General features: G+C 30.2%; 1 protein-coding gene across 1 annotated transcript; it reads left to right on the top strand.

Moving 5' to 3' along the window:
• Positions 1–12,531: 12,531 nt before the first annotated feature.
• On the top strand, positions 12,532–14,618 carry LOC109163839 (GDSL esterase/lipase 1-like). Its single transcript, XM_019312556.1, has 5 exons — positions 12,532–12,966; positions 13,067–13,188; positions 13,636–13,866; positions 13,951–14,212; positions 14,291–14,618. Exons 1-5 carry the CDS (start codon positions 12,612–12,614, stop codon positions 14,530–14,532), a joined length of 1,212 nt encoding a protein of 403 aa, XP_019168101.1. The 5' UTR covers positions 12,532–12,611; the 3' UTR covers positions 14,533–14,618.
• Positions 14,619–15,413: the final 795 nt, after the last annotated feature.

Raw genomic sequence — 15,413 nt, 5'->3', positions numbered from 1 at the left:
AACTGTTTAATTATTTATTATTCTAACTTACTCATTAATTTCTATAAGAGATGTCTTAGGATCGAACCACATACCAAGTAGAGTTGGCATAATTGTTAAACATATACTACGAATATGTTACATAGTATTAATAAATATAATATAAAATTTAATATAAACTTTGGTCTAATAATTAGCCCATCTAAATACATAACATTCATTGATTATAAACCAGGAACTTTGAAAATCATTTGATTTTCTCTCATTTAAAAAAATAAATAAATTTAAGTTAAGTTTTTTTTTTTTTTTTCGTTTAATTAATCTTATTTTGATTATTGAGAACAAAACTTAATATTTCAATTATGCTTTTATCAATGCGTGAAAACTTCTAAAGAATTGAAATTTATAAGTTAATTTTTACTATATTATTATAACAATATATATTGTAACCTTATATTACGAATTATTTATAACCATCATCTATTGATAGTAATTGTCATTGACAAACTCTCAAAACACTTTGTCTCAACAACAAATGGAAATTAAAAAATCAATGATTATTTCATTATTGTGGATGAAAAGTATGTACGCCACTTTATTGCTCTTATTAAATTAAAAAATAAATTAGTAGCTACAACAAAAAATAATACATATGCATTTAATTAAATTAGAATTAGATGTCTATAATGCCTCTATTTAAAATGAATTATTCATTATAAAAAAAAATTAAAAAGAGATATACTTTCATTAGTTAAATTATCTTTATTTTATACAATTCAAAGATTCCTTACCTTCAAATTTATTAATTTATTATATTCACTACATTATCTATTGTCTTCTTTTTACATTATCTTGTAATTAAATATCAAAGTTATAATACAAAATATGTTATATATATTTTTTATTTATTTATTTACCAAGTATTTTATACAAATATAATATTAATATTTTGTTCAATACTTTCACATGATAACTTATGACACACATCTCACGACACATGAAACATGTAGGGGAAATTAAACTACCACTATCAAATATCAACATGTGCTTGTAAGATAAAGAGTTCATAGCACAACTAAAATCCCAGTCATATACACAACAAGGCAAATCTAAAGCATCCTACACCATAATCTTCCCTCTATGCTACTAACAATTCAATAACCTTATTGCAAATGACATACTACCAAAAAAAAAAAAAAAAAACATGTACTGAAGATGAAGACAATGACAATGTTACCCAAACGAGAATTAGAGAAATTTAAATCAAAAGTTATATTTATTTAGACTATCGTTTTTAGACTAAGTATTTAGACTAGCGTTATTACAAAGTTGCAAAAATTTATTTTGGAATAAGGTTCAAATTGGTCACTGAACGTAACATGAAAATGCAATTAGGCCACCGAACACTCAAAAACGTGCAATTAAGCCACTGAACACTCCAAATGTATGCAATTTCACCAGATAGCAGGTTACCATCAATTGTAGCAGGTTACCTACTTATGTGACAGCTGAGTTGGCATTTTAAATAATTTTTAATAAATTTTAATAATAATTTTTTAGAAAAATTGAAAAAATTTAAATAAAAAAATAAAAAATAAAAATAAAACAGACGGGTAGCCGACGGCCACCCTGTCATTTTTTTTTTAATTTATGATCAAAATTTATTAAAAATTATTAAAAATGCCAACTCAGCTGTCACGTAAGCAGGTAACTTGCTAACAGATGAAATTACATACATTTGGAGTGTTCAGTGGTCTAATTGCACTTTTTTTTTTTTTTTTTTCGTTTAGTGACATAATTACATTTTCAGGTTATGTTTAGTGGCCAATTTGAACCTTATTCCATTTATTTTTGTGACAGTTGTATATAATCAATCTCTCATATATTATCTTGCATTTATATACTTTAAATTACTGATTTAAATAAACAAATTCAACATTTATTTACCTATGCATGAACATCTTCTATATAATATTGCATTGATATACTTTGAAATACTTATTTAAAAAGAATCATTGGGCATTATCCCATTCACGCAAAGCGCGTAGAAAAATTAGTAGAAATTCAATAACAGCCAATAATATTAGGCCCTTAACTAGAACAAAAAAAATATTGATAGTAGTTGTTTCTTAAAATGAATGGTTCATATTATTTTGATTTTAGTATTTTTTTTAATGATTTTTCTTATTTACCCTCTATTATATTATTTATCTTTCCTTAAATAACCCTAAATTTTGTTAGTATAAACTTTAATAACGGAATATTCCGTTAACTATTTATTATTCTTAATATACTCATTAATTTATATGGCAAATGGTCCACACAATGTTATGTGGACCATAACAAAAAGTACATTTTTAATATATTAAATGTACATTATTTTTGTATTGAATGTACATTATACAATATAATGTATACTCAGAACAAAAATAATGTACATCCCCTAAATACAATGTACATTATTTTTGTATTGAATGTACATTATTTTTGTACTAAATGTATATTATTTTATCGTAGACAAAATATGGTCCACACTATAATGATTGAATTTATATAAGAAAGGTTTTAGGTTCTAACTCCATCCCAATTAGAATTGGCATAATTGTTAAACATATATTATGAATATGTTAAAATGTATATATATATATATATATATATATATATATATATATATATATATATATATATATATATATATATATATATATCATGGTTGCAGTAGGCGCTAGGCGCTAGTCGGGTGCCCGGACAGCGATTAGGCGGTCTAGGCAGCGCCTAGGCGGAATCTAGGCGGCCGCCAAAAAAACAGTGGTAGACTTGCAGTTTGAAAATTTTAATGAGGTTGTTTTCAACATTTAATCAAATAACACATCCAAACAAATGAATTAATGATGATTCATAAGTCATAACATCAAAACAATGGTTTAAAAAAAAATTAAAACAATATTAAAAATTAAAAATACTCAAATATGAAATACTCGAATACTTCAATCATCCAAAGATTCAAAGTATCAAACTAGTCTACGAGTGTATATATTTCATATTATATATATGTTATATGTATGCGAGCGAGCCGATCGGGTTAACTCGACCGAAATGGACGAGTTAACTCGACTAACTTAGACGCGAGGCGGCCAAATCGGCCGAGTTAGGCGCTAGGCGGACGCCTAGGCGGCCGGTAACCTAGGCGGGCGCCTAGGGGGGAAATCACCACGGTCTAGAGGCGCCTAGCGCCTAGGTGGGGCCTAGCTGGACACCTAGACCGATTTTTACAACCCTGATATATATATATATATATATATATATATATATATATATATATATATATATATATATATATATATATATATATATATATATATATATATATATATATATATACTAGTTTTTTACGCGCATTGCGCAATTGGGATAATGCCCAATGTTTTTTTTTTTTTTTAAAATAAGTACCTTAAAGTATATTAAGGCAGAATTATATTGAAATTGTTCATGCATAGATAATTGAATGTTGAATTTGCGTATTTAAATAGGTAATTCTTCTCCACACTCCGACCCGACAGAGCATTGTGGGAAGTTGTAAATCACGGTGACTCAATGGTTCAGCAGACAGGGCCAAATGCTGATACGCATAAGGAATCTGCCCACTTTGGACATAATTCCCGCACTGCCGCCGCCGAGGTTCAAACCTTGGTCTCTTCTCCCAAATACTACCCACTAAACCATTGAGCTAAGCCCGTGCGAGTTAAATATGTAAATCTAAGTTTACAAATGCAAGATAATATAGTCAAGATTGATTATAATTGTCAATAAAATAATTGTATAGGTATGGTTGACACCAAATACGGGACATAAGGGAGAACAAATAAAAATTAGGGCATAAAATATTAAATATATACTAATATTGTTTGAGGAGATTCCGACATTAGTATTTGTGCTTAAGTTCTATTAAGACTTTAATATTAGAATTAGATTAATGGTGTAGTTATAATTCTATATTAGACTTTAATATTATAATTAGACTAACAGTGAATTAACGGAAAAGTTAAATGGATAATCATATAATTATGGATAAATTAGAAAATCTTAAAAGAAAAAAATTAAAACCTGAACAATATGAATCATTCATTTGATTTAATAATTTGGCAGTCATTTTTTCTACCCAATGTTAATAATTAAATAAATTCGCTGGTCAAATCCGCTAACGCTAACCGTTAACTGCTGATTGTCAAACAAGGACATTGCGAGGTAGTTCTCACTTCAATTTGTTGTGTGATTTGAATACTCTCTTTGTCACAAAATCTCTCAAGTAGTTAATATGGTTGGCTTTATTAATTATATTTTTTAAATTTTTTCATGGTATTAATAAAATACTTGATAAATAAATATATAGTATTATTTTGTATTATAGCTTTGATATTTAATTAAAAAAATAGTGCACAAAAAAGATAATAGATAATGTAGTGAATATAATCAATTGATGAATTTGAATGTAAAAATTTTTACATTTGAGAAAAATAAAGACAATATAACTAATGAAAATATTTCTTTTAATTAATTTATTGATAATTAATAATTTTTTTTCACTGAATAAAGACATTGTAAGGACAATGTAGCGAATATTATCAATTAATAAATTTGAATATAAAGAATTTTTATATTGAAGAAAAATAAAGACAATATAACTAATAAAATTATTTCTCTTATTTAATTTATTGATAATGAATATTTTTTTTTTGAATAAAGACATTGTGGACACATAATTCTAAATTAAAGAAATGCATATGTATTATTTTTTGTTGTAACTACTAAATTATTATTTATATAATAATTTAATAAGAGTAAAATAGAGTACTAATTATTCCAATTTTGATTGGGATGAGGTTCGAACTTAAGACTTTTTTTTTATTGAAATCAATGAGTAAGTTAACGGTGAACTAACGGCAATTCTTAAAATTTTAACGGAATTAGTAACGGTGTGTGGGTATTTTACGAAATTTTAGTATAAAATTTAAATCTGATCAATCTTTTAATCAATCTGAGCCATTCATTTGATTAAAATCTGTGACCGCCATTTTTTCTACCCATTATAGGCCTAACTCTCTTGGGCTCTTATTAGTATAGTAGATATATATATATATATATATATATATATATATATATATATATATATATATATATATATATATATATATATATATATATATATATATATATATATATATATATATATATATATAATTTAACATAAACTTTGGTCAAATAATTAGCCCGACTAAATACATAGCATTCAAAGTTGAGTATCAAAGATTATAAATCAGGAACTTTAAAAATCATTTGATTTTATTGAATTTTATTAAAAAAAAAAAAAACAAACAAACAAACAAATTTAGGTTAAGTTTTTTTTTTTTTTTTTTTTTTTCGTTTAATTAATCTTCTTTTGATTATTTAGAACAAAACTTAATATTTCAATTGTGCTTTTGCATTATAGGAATGATTTAGGTCATTATGGTATTAATATTTTTTGTATTTTTTTTATAATGGTACAATTGTACATTACTTTATAAAAATTATACTATTATTTTTTTATCGGACAAAATTGTTCTTATATCATTTTTAGACCTGCGCTGCCTAACTACAAAGTTGTTGATCATAAATACAATTACACATGGACTCTAAAATGGTAGGACAATTTTCCAAATAATTGACAATGTTAACATGCTACTAGCTACAATTTAACAAGTTTGCACATCAGAATTTTATCAATGCATGGAACTTCTAAAAAATTTGTAAGTTCATTTTTACTATATCATTATAAAACCAAATATTTTGAATTATTTATTATCATCCTCTATTGACAGCAATTGTAGCGATTGTCATTGACAAACTCTCAAAACAATTTGTCTCAACATGGAATGAAAATTTAAAAAAAAAATTATTTATTTCATTATTGTTGATGAAAAGTATGTACGACACTACTTTATTACTCTTATTAAATTAAATAAATTAGTAGCTACAACAAAAACTAATACATATGCATTTAATTAATTTAGAATTAGATTTCTATAATGCTTTATTTAAAAAAAATTATTCATTATAAAAAAATTTAAAAGAAATATAATTTCATTAGTTATATTATGTTTATTTTCTACAATTCAAAGATTCCTCACCTTCAAATTTTTTAATTTATTATATTCACTACATGTCTACATTGTCCATTGTCTTCTTTTTACATTATCTTGTAATTAAATATCAAAGTTATAATACAAACCATGTTATATATATTTATGAGTAAATTACCAAAATGGTCTCTCGACTATAGCGAAAGTACCGACTTGGTCCTCGACTTTTTTTCTTGACCGATTCAGTTATTAACTATTCAATATTTGACTGATTTCGTCCTCCGTCAGTTTTGGTGTTAACTGGCCGTCTACTGTGACGGCATAATATATTTACCAAGTATTTTATACAAATATAATAAATATTACGAAATAATATTTTGTTCAATACTTTCACATGATAACCTACGACACACATCTCGCAACACATGAAACATGTAGGAGAAAAACTACTAAATATCAATAGGTGTTTGTAAGATAAAGAGTTCATATTACAACTAAAATCTCAGTCATATACACAGCAAGGCAAATCTAAAGCTTCCTACACCATAATCTCATTGCATGATGAATTCCTCTATGCTGCCACCAGTAACCTAATTGCACAAGACACACTACAAATAAAAAAAAAAAAAGGACGTGTACTGATGATGAAAACAATGACAATGCTACCCAAAAGAAAATTAAGAAGATTTATAAAAATTTAAACTAAAGTATTATTTATTTATACTATCGCTTTAAGACTAAGTATTTAGACTAGCGTTATTATAAAGTTGCAAACATTTATTTTAGTGACAATTATAATCAATCTCTCATATATTATCTTGAATTTATACAGTTTAAATTACCGATTTAAATAAATAAATTCAACATTTATTTACCTATGCATAAACATCTCCTATATAATATTGCATTAATATACTTTGAAATACCTATTTAAAAATAATCATTGGGCATTATCGCATTACCCCTAAGGGTACATTATTTTATATAATGTACATTTAGTACAAAAATAATGTACCTCCAATACAAAAATAATGTACTTTTAATATGTTAAAAATGTACCTGATATTCATTGTCCACACAATTGTGTGGACCATGGTTCATACAATAATTTGTCCGGTGAGATTATTTTTCCGTAAAATGCATTCGTGTATGTGTATATATATATATATATATATATATATATATATATATATATATATATATATATATATATATATATATAGGGTGAGGTTTAAGTGAGGCCAGGGTATTAGGTGAGGATTGTGGACAAATTGCATCCATTAGATCAAGCAATCTAACGACACCCATTGCACAAGGAGAGAAAGTAAAAGCCAGTAAATAAGGCATGTAACAGAAGGAGTAATTAATATAGGGGGTAAAACTGTAATTGGATAATAGGTTGTGCAATACTAGAAAGGAAGGAGCGAAATCGGAGGGTCTATACGAGTAGGGTTAAAACGACGGAACTGTAGGGAAGGTGTCGCATTGCACAATCACATTGTGAGAGAAACGAAAGCATAGAAGCCGATTAGGTGAAGAGGTGGTTACGACTACAGAAACGGCAACTATGGCGACGGAACACCTAGAAGAAGTAACCGACGAGCATCAATTGAGGCACCGAGTAGACTCCGTAAGCAAAAAGTTAAATTTTTTTTGTTTATTGTTTTTTTTGGGAAAAGGGTCAAATAGACCCTCGAATTTTAGCTTAAAAGTCAATTAAGTCTCTAAATTTTTTAAAGGTGCAATCACACCCATCAACAATTCATTTAGGTGCAATGAAGCCCAAAAACAAGTTAATGACCTGCTATTATAGGTCATTAGGATTCAGGCCACCTTCCGGCGAATTTTCCGGCAAAAAAAAGGTGACCAGCAACCGACCCAGATTTGTCAAAAATTTCGCTGGTCACCTCTTTTGCCGAAAATTTCGTCGGTCACTTTTTTTTTTTTTTTTTTTTTTTTTTTTTTCGAAAAATTCGCCGGAAGGTGGACTGAACCCAATGACCTGTGATAGCAGGTCATTAATTTGTTTCTGGGCTTCATTGCACTTAAATGAATTGTTGATGGGTGTAATTGCACATTTAAAAAGATTAGGGGCCTAATTGACTTTTAAGCTAAAGTTCGATGGCATATTTGACCCTTTTCCTTTTTTTTTTTTTTTTTTTTTTTTTTTGGAACGATTGGCTGAGAAATTGGATTCATTGTTTATCAAATTGCATGTTTGTAGTCAGTGGTATTGTATGTGTGTGTGTGTGTGTTTGTTTGTTTGTTTTTTTTTTTTTTTTTTTTTTTTTTTTTTTTTTTTTTCTTTTGGATAAGAAAAAGTGACGAACTTGGGTGTTGAATTGTGGCGACTTGCTTGGACTCTGTTCGAGTATCGTTGGTGGGTGAGAGCGGCAAAGTGAGGGTCGAAAAAAAGGGGTGAAGGCCGGGAAGGGATATTGGTTCTGGGTGTATTTGTTTTTATTTTTTATTTTTTATTTTTTGTGTTTTTTTATTGCTGTTTAACAGGGGGAGGTTTAGAGTGGTGCAATAAGAGCCAAAAAAAAAAGGGCTGGTAGTATAGAACTGATGTGGAATATAGGGAAGAGCTTTGTGCAGTTGTGAGATTCTGAAAAATGCATAATAAATATGAGAAAAGTAGATAGGAAGATACACATTGAAAACTCAAAGGAGCAGGAACAGTTTGGAGTTTGCTTTGTTTTACCATATGATTCATTATTACCCCCTAGAAGATTTTCAGTTGATTCTCCTTTGGAAGCATCAGATGATGGCTTGAACTGTCCCAAGAGGACACACTTTTTCTTGGATTGGCTTCGGCACTATCATACAAAACAAACTCCATCACCATAGAATCCATAATGTGTGTGTTTGATATTTTTTTTTTGTGCATTTTAGGTTGTTTATAGTGTGTATTTGTGTACCTTGTTTGTGCATTTTGTTTTTTCTTTTTGTTTTTTTTTTCTTCACATATAGCAGATTATTGAGGGCATTAATGTGGGGAGGCTTTGAGCGTATATACTCTACTTTTGTAACATTGTGGGTGCATAAACAACTGCATAGAATGCATTGAGTAGTAAGAGGGTACGTTGCATGGTGGGGTAAATGGTTTGTTGTTGTTTCGATTTAAAATCCAGCAAATGCATATGTGCATTACTATGTTCTTGATGGATGCATTTGAGTGTGTTTGTAGAGTGCAAATAGTTGTCTAAATTGGTTATTTTGTAACGGTGCATTTGTGCTTGGAATGCATGTGCATGTATGCACGAATCTTCGGCTGTGGATGATAACCCAGAGACAAAATGTGTTTGGGTTTAGGATCTTAGTTTGCATGTGATGCAGATGGTTTTGTGCATTTGTAGTAATGTGTGCATTTTGGCAACAGTTTGGAGTGTGGGATTGTCTACGATAACCAGGTTTGAACATTGGAATTACTTAACTAACACTATTTTTTTTTTATTCAAACAGAAAGACTTGTCGCTATTTCCGGCCACTTTTCTAGATGATATGCTTGAAAAAGAGAAGCCGGTGACGGTGCAACTTCTAGAGTCGAAACGTATGCAGATGCGATGAAGGGATACCAAGAATAAGGTCAATTGCGGGGTATTTGCCATGAGACACATAGAGACTTTCCTAGGGGAGTGTGCTGCAAATTGAGAATGTGGGCTCCGCAAATGGGACAAAAATGCACTACACCGTTTGGTTTTGTGGACATGAACTATTTTTATTTGATTGCGGTGGTCTGAAATGATTGCCTTAAATGTGGTGGTTAGTGACACATGATCTTCACAACCGTTTTCCTTATTTTTGAAGTGTATGAATCTGGATAGTGGTAAACACATTGTTGTTATTTGTATGTATTTAACTTTCCAGCTTTAGGTGGTATATTCAAGTCTTATGTATTTCACAAATAATTTCTATGCCGTGTGGAACTACTCTGCCATATCTGAGCTCATGTGCATATGGCTCCGTTCAAATTGAGATGGAATTTTCACATTGTGATTATGCATATGGGTGCATTGCGCTGTGATAAGAGCAAAAGGCATACGTTGGGACATACTTTTAAAAATCTTCATAAGTACTATAATGTGCATTTCAAACAGAAGGAGCGATTACTGTAAAGTAGGGTAAATAACAAATAAATGGTTGCGTTTTTTTTTTCCCGTTTTAGTGTTTGTGCATTATAGTGTTTTTTCTGGGTGTATTTTTACTATACAAATGAGCAGTCTGATGGAGAATTTATTGTTTTATATATAGTGCATTTGTGATTGGGATTTTAATGCAATTGTGTTATCTTAATGTTAAGCATTCTCAGCCAGCACGTTCCTCTCATTCTCAACCAGCACGTTCGTCTCTTTGCGTGGTTAACATCTATAGTTACATTCAAACTCAACACTATGAACTAGGGATGTAAACAAATCGAATCGAGTCAAATATCTTAATATTTAATTCGAATTCGACTATATAAATGAATATTCGTATTCATATTCGTTTAATATTCGAATCCTAAATTTGATTCGTATTCAATTTGACCAGTTTATTCTAATATATTCTATTCGACTCGAATATTCGAATTCGAAATGTCTAACTTAATTTCTTTTCCAAACTCTCCAATAAATTAAAATAAAATGTAATAAAAATTTAAATTTAAATTTAAATAGCTTAAAATTTTATATTAATATACTAATAAAAAATCACATTAGAATAGCAACAAAATGAATTTAAATGACATTATATTCTCTAATATCTTGTCCACCAATTCCAAATGAATCTGCTGCACTGAACCCTTTTTTTTGCCAAAGAATTTGCAAAATTATTTGTTGTAAATAAAACTAGGTTCCATGGAGAAATAAGAAGAAGAAAAAGTTGACATGGCAAAGCAAAAGCCAATTTGTAGAGGTGTCTCCATAATGAGCGATTTAAATCTAAGAAACCATTGCAAGCACTTCCTCATTATTGTAGAAACTACTCAAGCACAGGCAACAAAATGTATTGATCCTTGTGATTTTACTTCCACTAATGTCAAGAAAATAAATACATTGGAATATTGAATAACTCTTGTGTTTTGGGAGAAAAAGTGCACCAAAGCATTGCTCAATCTATTCTAGTTCACAGAAGTGTGAGGAAAAGGAAAATCAAGTACTAGGACGATAGATGCTGCTTCTGTGTGGAGGTCTCATGACATTCACTCCAACCAATGTAGAAAAGTTTCCCTAGGGTCACAAGTCCAAACTACTACCAGTCAAATATAATGTAAAGTTCACAGTAAATAACTCAGGGAATCAAATGAAATCTTAATTACCATATTTAAGCCAACTACAAACATGCAGATCACCCAAAATAAAATAAACAATTAAAAGAAAAAAAATACAAAAAGACTAAAAAGCCCCCAACAAAAGTGGCGGCAATAATTAAAAAAATCCTCCCAAAAATAAACCAAAAAACAATAGTCAACCATCAAACTAAAATCACGAGTTAATATTTGACCACAAACCTCATGTGGAAACATGACATCATTTGATCCTCTATATATATATATATATATATATATATATTGTGTATTGACTTATTAACCATAACCAACATTAAATGCATAAAAGTAGAAGCAAACGACGGCAGAATGAAGAGGAAATGTTTAAAGCAAAATTTCGTGTTGTGATTAACAAGAACAAAAGTAAAAAGACAAAATTTACGTGGTTCGACAATATGCCAATATCCATAGGAGTGAAACAAATCTTTTATTAATAATGATGGTGATGGTGGTGATAAAACACCTAGCTAGGGATACAATCAATGTATTTATAGACACCTATCCCTATACAATGAGAGTAATGCAATCTGATCAACTTTTATTCCTTATATATGTAACAGGCTCATATTCCAAACTCAACATTTCATTATTTCCTTAATAGGAAATTGTTAATGGGATTAATTTCTTATTTCCTAATTTTACCGATCTTGTTCTAATTGAATTCTTGTTAATGGAATAATTTTCTTGTTACACCTTCATTGTATGAATTCTTGTTAATGGAATAATTTTCTTGTTACACCTTCATTGTATGATTTGTATCTCAAAAGTTCTTATCTGTTTATCGTGTTACTTTGGCAAAGAATTGATGTGAAAATTTTAAGAAAGTGAACCTAGTTCATGCTTAAAAGTGATATCCAGTTTTTATCCTCTTAATCCTTATTTTTACCCTGAGCAAAATATTCAACACTCTGAAACCAAGTTGTGTCATGTGGATTGGTCAATATAATCTGCTTTGAATATACCTAATCTTATGCAACCAAACAGACTAAAGAAGACTTTGTAAAATATATACTTAGTCAAAGTCAGATTATTTTGATCATTATTTTGTCTTTATAACTTTGAGTAAGCATCAAGAAACAACTACTATATATTTATAACGTAGTGTGTAAGTGGCTTTGGCTTTAATTTGCTGCTGTTGACTCTCAACTCAGAAGGCAGAGGCCGGCTAAAACACAATAGAAATAATTAGTATGACACTAAGCTAGATGCCTAGATATATAGTCTATAGTCCAGAAAACAATTATAAAATCGTTTCAGCAAGAACAACAGGACATAAACCACTCCTTGAAATGGCTAATTTGTATTCCTATGTCCATGCTTTGGCTTTGCTTGGCAGCTTATTAGCTACTCCGGCGCTTTGCTTAGCCGATGATAATCATGATTATCACAAGAAACATGTAGCCCTCTTTGTGCTTGGGGACTCAATCTTTGATCCTGGCAACAATAACTACATCAACACCACGCCCGATTTCCAGGCTAATTTTTGGCCGTATGGTGAGTCATTTTTCAAGTACCCAACGGGGAGGTTCTCTGATGGTCGTCTCGTGCCAGATTTTATTGGTAAACCTTACTTAGCCACCTAATTAATTAATTCTATATATATCTTTAAAAGGCTGATATATAGATGCCTTCAATTCACTAATCATGTTTGGTTACACAGCCCAGTTTGCCAATTTACCATTGATTCCGGGGTATTTCCAGGCCGAGCAAGTTGGATTTGTTAATGGGGTGAACTTTGCATCAGGTGGTGCTGGTAGTCTTGTTGAAACCTTTTCTGGTTTGGTGCGTTATGTTCCTTGCAATAGTGATTGATCTTACTTCATGAATTTGATTCTCCAATTGTTAATACTCCTGGTTACTGGATTATTTTGAGTTATTCCATATGTGGTCCTCTGAGTATATCGATTTTGTCAAATTTAGTCATAAACTTTCAATTTAACCACCCGTGATTCTTAACTTTCAATTTTAACCAGGGTGGTCCCTTCAAAGGTAAAGTAAGGGTAAAGTTGTCCATTCAAAAGGACAACTGTTGGTTAAATTTTGAAAGTTGAAGTACTACGGCTAGTTAAAATTTGATAGTTGAAGGAATACAGGTAGGTGGTTAACATGAATGTTGAAGAACCACGACTAGTTACCTTAAAAGTTTAGGATTAAACGTGGCAAAACCACTATACTCGGAGGACTTCAGATGACATTAACTCGGATTATTTCTATTTGGTTTTTGTGCAGGTAATTGATCTCAAAACGCAACTGCAGAATTTCAAGAAAGTTGTAAAGCAGTTGAGGGGGAAGTTAGGGGACAAAGAATCAAACCAATTGCTGTCCAGTGCTGTGTACATGTTTAGCATTGGTAGCAATGACTACCTAAGCCCCTATGCCACAAATTCCACCATCTTTAATACCTACACTAAGGAGGAATATGTGGACATAGTTATTGATAATTTTACTGATGTTATTAAGGTATGTTTTAATTTATTATCAGTCATGACATTTTAAATCTGTAGTCTACCAAATAGTATATTAGCGCTTTTCTATTTGCAACAGGAAATATACAAGGAAGGTGGAAGAAAATTTGCCATTTTTTCTCCACTGCCTTTAGGCTGCTTACCATATTATAGGGCTCTAAAGCTTCAACAAACAAATCAAACCGGGTGCCTAGAGAAATTCCGCGTCTTGGCAGAAATGCATAATAAGGCTTTACCGAAAAAACTCGTCAAACTAGAGAAGGCATTACAGGGGTTCAAGTATTCCTACTTTGATTTCTTCACGGCGATCACTGATATAATTGATCACCCATCGAGATATGGTACGTTAATGCATTGATATACCTTTGATTTGGGTATGGATAAATACTTACAAAGATTTATGTTGTCTATGATTTAAGGTTTCAAAGTGGGAAAGACAGCATGTTGTGGTAGTGGTCCTTATAGAGGATTGTCGAGCTGTGGGGGTACAAGGGGGCAATATAAAGAGTATGAGTTATGCAAGGATGTTGGGAATTATCTGTTTTTTGATAATGTTCACCCCACAGAGAAGTCCAACCTTCAATTTGCTACATTACTTTGGAATGGAGACTCCAACGTTGTCCGGTCTTGTAGTGTGAAATCCTTGTTTGAACTTGTCTAGCTTTTATTCTATAATAACTTCATTTGTATGCAGAAATGAAAATAAAACCTCTGCTCCTTTTCTCTGCAATTTTTCTCTCTGATCTTCAAGCTAAGAATATTTCTTGAATGGACAGCTCAAAATACGAAGATTCCCGTCCAACAAATTTAAAAATTGAGCAAAAATACATTTTAACCAGTGATGAACCTATGTAAAATAGCAGAAGATAACCAGCCAAAGAGAAAGGGGTCCAAAAGTAACCTGCTCAAACCAAACTAAGAAGGTTGAGATTCGAACTTATAAGCTTGTATCTTTAACCAACTTAGTTGGGATTACCCTTTGATGTTTAAAAGTTGTAGCCAGACAATGATTGCTGATTGGATTATGATGCTGAATATTATTGAAAATTATTCCTTAATTCTCGCTCTGATCTCTTTTCCCTAGATCTACTATGAGACGGATCCTTATTAATTAGCGAAACTGGACAGGTTTTCAGTATTACACTTTTTCTCATAGGTATTATAATTATTTCCCAAGTATTACACATTCTCTTGTACGTAACAATCAATCAATTTATCCCTAATTATTATTATAATTTTCCACTTATCTCTTTCAACTCGTACAACTTATCTCTTTCACTTTTGATCTCGAAACTCGGTAGTTGCTCAATATATACTTTTTCTTCAAGAATTCCATTTTGGAATGTGATTTTTAACTTACATTTTATATATATATATATATATATATATATATATATATATATATATATATATATATATATATATATATATATATATATAGTGAAGTTATTAAAAGTAGCATATGCAAGAAAAATTTGAATTGCTTGCCACTAGTACAAAAGTCTGATAAAAGACTATGCATTCCCTTTGATTAGATGGGTG

The sequence above is a fragment of the Ipomoea nil genome, unplaced genomic scaffold (genome assembly GCF_001879475.1).
Source record: "Ipomoea nil cultivar Tokyo-kokei standard unplaced genomic scaffold, Asagao_1.1 scaffold3047, whole genome shotgun sequence".
NCBI lineage: Eukaryota > Viridiplantae > Streptophyta > Magnoliopsida > Solanales > Convolvulaceae > Ipomoea > Ipomoea nil.
Note: the sequence above shows the minus strand (reverse complement) of the source record. Positions and strands in the feature narration are given on the sequence as shown.